The sequence below is a fragment of the Mesitornis unicolor genome, unplaced genomic scaffold (genome assembly GCF_000695765.1).
Source record: "Mesitornis unicolor isolate BGI_N332 unplaced genomic scaffold, ASM69576v1 scaffold23481, whole genome shotgun sequence".
Lineage (NCBI taxonomy): Eukaryota > Metazoa > Chordata > Aves > Mesitornithiformes > Mesitornithidae > Mesitornis > Mesitornis unicolor.
The window spans coordinates 7,377-13,307 of NW_010163663.1; the positions used below are offsets into that span (position 1 = coordinate 7,377).

General features: G+C 55.8%; 1 protein-coding gene across 1 annotated transcript in view; it reads left to right on the forward strand.

Annotated features, from left to right (window-relative positions):
* The window catches only part of SYT12 (synaptotagmin XII), a gene marked incomplete at its 5' end in the record, with an annotated part of 6,774 nt that extends 3,476 nt beyond the window's left edge, over window positions 1-3,298 (forward strand). Inside the window, 4 exon segments of the mRNA XM_010194065.1 lie at window positions 1,491-1,706; window positions 1,782-1,902; window positions 2,115-2,248; window positions 3,125-3,298. Of these exon segments, the coding sequence (XP_010192367.1) occupies window positions 1,491-1,706; window positions 1,782-1,902; window positions 2,115-2,248; window positions 3,125-3,298 (645 nt within the window).
* Between the last annotated feature and the right edge of the window lie 2,633 nt (window positions 3,299-5,931).

Sequence of the window (5,931 nt, forward strand, 5' to 3'; positions counted from 1 at the left end):
TCTGCTCTGGGGATGCTGTGGGAGGTCGGGAAGCATTCAGGGCGCTGGCATTTGGGGAGAGGTGGCGTTTTGGGCACACGCTGCCAGCACCATCCCACGTACCCGCTCCCTCAATTCACCCCAACGAAGCCCCGCAGCCACCTCTCCTTTCTGCAACAGCATCAGTGCCTCCCCTCCCTGTGCGGGATGCATTGGCTGAAGATCCAGGGGTAGTTTTGGGGTGAAAGATCCCTTTTTAAGTGCTCCAAAAGCTGCTGTCAGAAAGCAGGATCCTCAGCTTGCTTTCAGCAGCTCCTGGTTGCAAAGCCCAGGGTCAGGCAGTTTGATTTAATCAGGATATTCCCGAAAGGAGCAGAAAGCTTCCTCCCACTGCAGAAACCTTTCCACGGGGGTGGAGGTGCCTTTCCAGCGAGCACAAAACCTCTGCCTCTAAAATATTTCCACAGTGCCCTTTTAAGACCATTTTCCATCCAAAGATCAAGCTCTTTATTTATGCTCTGGAGATATTTATTATTTAGCATCATGATTAATATTTCACCAGCGCTATTTACCCTCTTTTGCTGTCTTGAGACAAGCCATGAAGACACATTTTGTACTTCTCCTGTAGTGCTTTACAGTACTTATTACATATATAGATTTTAAAGAGCAGCTGACATCTTTGTTGTACCTTTCATCCAGAGTTCCCAGAATGTAATGTCGGCTGCAGAACAGCCAAAATAATTTGCAGATAGAGCTGCAAATCTGCTTTACCCATAGAGGTGCTTTAATCCCCGAGGACTCTGGAGGTCGGTGATACCCCATGGATGGGGTGCTCCACACCATCCCAGACTGCAGCTCTCTGGGGTATCCCATGGGGGTACTGAGGCTCCTTTTAGGACAGATCCCTGCTCTGTGGGTGGTACCTTGGCTGCTGACAGGAATAGAGGGAAATCAGACACTGAAGCTGTGAGTGCAGAGTGGTTCCCCCAGCCAGGCAGTGCCCAGCACCCTGCAGGATGGGGCTCCGGGGATTGCTCCAGGTGAACGATGTGACGTGGAGACCGTGACTGGCAAAAAGCGTTGTCCCCGTTTGGCAAGTTTAGGGCTTGGGAAGCCAGAGGGGCCCTGGGGGGGTTACACCCCCTCGGCCAATTCCTGTGGCCTGGAGCAGCTGGGCAGGCCACACATTCCAGCTCCCAGGTCTTGCATCTGAGAGCACCAGACCAACCTTAACTTTTTAATTAAAAGAGCGAATGGGCAACGGGGCAGATCATGCCCCCATTTTTCTACCCCAATCGCTGAGTGGCTGCTGTGGTCAGGTAGGAATTAACTTTTGTCCCCGTCAAGGCTGGCACCCCCCCCCCACACACCTCCTTTGGGCTGGGGATGCTCTCTGCCCTTGCCACCCCAAAGCCTCCCAGTTCCCGTGAGAGAAATGGGGCAGATCTCAGATGTGGCCCCAAATCCTGTCGGGTATCAAGGCCAATCCTTCCCCCTCTTTCCCATGACAGATCCAGCGGAGCGCCTACGCCGTGGCCTTTGACGAGCGCTTCTCCATCCCGCTGGACCCGGCGGCGCTGGAGGAGGACAGCCTGCGCTTCTCGGTCTTCGGCATCGACGAGGACGAGAGGAACATCAGCACTGGCGTGGCCGAGCTCAAGCTCTCCGACCTGGACTTGACCACGCGGCCCTTCAATGCCTGGCTCTACCTGCAGGACATGAACAAGGTGGGTCCGTCTCCCACATGGGGGTTTGTTTGGGGTTTTCGGCGTCGACTGGTGACGGCGTGTTGTGTCCCACAGGCGGTGGACACGGTGGGGGAGATCCTGCTCTCCTTGAGCTACCTGCCCACAGCCGAGCGCCTGACGGTGGTGGTGGTCAAAGCCAAGAACCTGGTGTGGACCAACGGCAAAGTGACCGCGGGTGAGCAGGGGGTGCTGGGGGGACACAGGGATCCCTTGCTCTCCTGCAGGCTTTTGGCCTGGGTTATGCCACTACCCCACAGGGGTGTTTATTGGGGTGGCTCCCGCTGAGGACAGACCCTACAGGAGGGTTCACCACAGGTGGTTTCCCCAGTTTCTCCACGTTGCAGGGGAACTGCATGACTGACCCAGGGGTTTTTCCTCTCTGAGCAGATCCCTTCGTCAAGGTGTACCTGCTGCAGGACGGGAGGAAGATCAGCAAGAAGAAGACGGCAGTGAAGAGGGATGACACCAACCCCGTGTTCAACGAGGCCATGATCTTCTCAGTGCCGGCCATTGTACTCCAGGTCTGTCTTGGTTTGGGGAGGTGGTGGGTGCATCCCATAACTCCTCGAGGTCCCCAAATCCCTGCATGACTGAGGACATCCTGGGCTGTGAAGGGTCCTGGGGTGGTTGTAGGAGGTGAGGGGTGCATCCCGTAACTCCTCGAGGTCCCCAAATCCCTGCATGACTGAGGACTTCCTGGGCTGTGAAGGGTCCTGGGGTGGTCGTAGGAGGTGGGGGGTACTTCCTATAGCTCCTCAAGGTCCCCAAATCTCTGCACGACTGAGGACTTCCTGGGCTGTGAAGAGTCCTGGGGTGGTCATAGGAGGTGGGGGGTGCATCCTGTAACTCCTCAAGGTCCCCAAATCCCTGCATGACTGAGGACTTCCTGGGCTGTGCAGGGTTCTGGGGAAGTTGTAGGGGCTGGGGGCCATATATGTGCATATATGGTTTGGGGGAATATATGCTTGGGGTAGGGGCTATAGGGTGATGTATATGTACGGGGGATGTGTGTGTATGGGATATGGCTGTGTTGGGAGGGTGGGGGATATAGGGAATGTATAGGGTATGGTTGTGTATGTGGATGGGTGCGTATATGGGTTTAGGGGATGTGTAAGTATGGCAGGGTAGAGGAGGTGCATATATGTGGGTACAGTTGTGTCTAGGGATGAAAAGACATAGTTTGGGGGGCAGTATGGGGAGATGAATGGGGTGGGGGCATAGAGAGATGGGTAGATGAGGAGCACAGCTGTTTTGGTGGATGTGGATCTATGGGGTGAGGGATGCAGTGGATGTACGTGCGTGTCTGCTTGGGGAGGGTGTGGGGCTATGTGGATGGGGGTGGCAGTGGTAGCCCCGCAGCAACTGCTCCGTGCTGGACCCTCACGGTCACCTCATGCTCCTCCCCAATGCGGGTGACGGTGGCTGAGTGTGGCGAGGACGGCCACGCTGACAACACGGGTCACGTCCTGATCGGCCCGGCCACCAGCGGGATGGGCATCACGCACTGGAACCAGATGTTGGCCACGCTGAGGAAGCCCGTCTCCATGTGGCACCCGCTCCGGCGAAATTAGGCTGCTGCTGGTGGAGGGGGGGGAGCCCATTGCACCCCTTGGGACCCACACCCCGGCACCGGCTCTGCCTAGGGGACAGCGGGCAGAGGGCAGACGGGGCCTCGGCCCAGAGCCGCCGTCTGCAGCCGGGCAGGGGCTGAGCGAGACTTTGCGACGCTGGGAAGGCAGAGCTGCCAGGGTGCCACGGCTGGAGCCATCTTGCTGCCAAAATATTTGGAGGATGAAGCGACTCCCCCCCCTGGCTGCACCTCCCCATCTGGGGTCACCCTTGCATGTGCTGGGGGCTGCGAACGGAGCCGCTGAGAAAGGAGCCCCCCTCTCAAACGGACCAAACCCGGCGTCGACCTCCCCAAACCACTGCTTGGCCACCAGCTGGGATCCCGATTGTGCTCCCTGGTGGCTCCCCGAAATCGGTGGCACCCTGAATATGGACCCTAAGGGCTCCTGGGGAGGGGCTGGATTTCTTTTGGTCGAATGGGAGGAGGAGGAAATGGAGAGGGGGGTTGATAAAGTGCCGGCCCAGCACAGTTTCTCTTGGCATGTGTGGGTTTTTTTTGGTGTTGGGATTTTGGTGCGCTGCACCGGGACCGAAACATTTCCAATGAGAAGGGAAAACGGGAGAACTAACAGCAGAAAAAGCAGTTGTTGTTCTGTGTGGGTTTTTATTCTCCTTCTATCATTTTCCAAGCAGAGCAACATCTCTCCACTGGCCGTGAAGGGGTGTCTGGACTTGAGTGGGTTATTTTTCCTACCGCTGAGGTTTGAGGTAGGATCCAGGCTGAGCACCATCTCCAAAAGGTCCCACACGATTGGGGGCAGCTTTTCCCACCCCGAGCCCTTTTCCCAGCTAAAGCAACCCTCAGAGCTGCATCCAACAGCACGGCCAGTTCCTGCTCTTATAATTTCACAATGAGGGGTTATTTTTTTTACAGCCATTGGACTTGGAGTCATGCTCTGACTTGTTCATCCCAAAGCTCAGTCATTTTACCCAGAATCTGGGTGCAGAGGAGAGCATCTTGGCCCTGTAACTGAAGGCAAACGTTAGAGACCCCCTAAGTTCAGAATTTTTAAGCCCAGCTCCTGTTTCAGGGGGAAGCAAGGAGGGGGGAAAAATCTCTTTGGATTCTGTCTGTGTGTGGGATCCTGGCCCAAGCAAGGACCAGTCTCTGAGTAAGGGCTGATGGGAGTCTTTTTGGGAAGCAGGATGACCATGAGCCAGCACTGTGCCCTTGAGCCAAGAAGGCCAACGCCATCCTGGGGTGTATCAGGAGGGGGGTGGTTGTAGGGCAGAGAGGTTCTCCTCCCCCTCTACTCTGCCCTGGTGAGACCACATCTGGAATATTGTGTCCAGTTCTGGGCCCTCAGTTCAAGAAGGACAGGAACTGCTGGAGAGAGTCCAGCGTAGGGCTACAAAGATGATGGAGGGAGTGGAGCATCTCCCTTCTGAGGAGCGGCTGAGGGAGCTGGGGCTCTTTAGTTTGCAGAAGAGGAGACTGAGGGGAGACCTCATTCATGTTTATAAATATTTAAAGGGTGAGTGTCACGAGGATGGAGCCAGGCTCTTCTCGGTGACAAACAATGATAGGACAAGGGGTAACGGACACAAACTGGAACACAGGAGGTTCCACTGAAATTGGAGAAGAAACTTCTTCTCAGTGAGGGTGCCAGAGCCCTGGCCCAGGCTGCCCAGAGAGGTTGTGGAGTCTCCTTCTCTGCAGACATTCAAAACCCGCCTGGACGCCTTCCTGTGTAACCTCATCTGGGTGTTCCTGCTCCGGCAGGGGGATTGGACTGGATGAGCTTTGGAGGGCCCTTCCAATACCTGACGTTCTGGGATTCTGTGAAGCCAATGCCCACCCTGTTTTCTGGAGAGGGACAGAGGGAGGGCTCTGATGCAGCCCCGTCAGGACATGGGCTGGTGGGCAGAGGATGCCCTGGGGGACGCAGCCCTCGCTTGCACTGGAGCCTCAGCTTTTTGCTGCCTATGGAAAGCCAGGCAGGGAATCAGGGGTGTTTGGGGCTGCCATGGGGTGAGCGCAGTGGGGATGGGTTTGCTCGAATGATTTGAGCAGGGGAAAACCAAAAAAAATATATGAGAGTTGTCCATGAGCCATTTATCCTTGATTAAAAGATAACACCATGAGCTGGCAGCAATTTTTCCTTTCTGCTTATCTGGCTTCTCTGCCTGGCTTTCATTTTAGGACAAGGATGTGATTTCCCTGTTGCATCTTTCCCCCCTTGCACGCACCACTCTGGCTCCTTCCCCTGTGTATGCCCAGCGCCGCTTGCTGATGCACAGATTTTCCTCTCCCATGCTCTGTCTCTTCCTCCTCCCCACCTTTCCCTCCAGGAGCCCTCACGTCCCATCTGCTGCCACGCCAGCTGGTGCCATCCCTCTGCGGGCTGATGCACGGCCAGCCCCGGGGACCAAGACTTGAGCCAAGGCGACGCTCGGAGCCGAGGCAGGCGCAGGCAGGATGGGTTTGCCCATGGGCTGCAAAGGGAAGGGGTTTCCTGAAGGATGAAGTTGTTTTTTTGTAGTTTGGTTTGGGTTTTGGGTTTTTCTGAAGGTGTTCGCAGCCCATATTAATAGGGAAATTTGCTTTTTAGCTATCTCATCTAACACTTGGCAA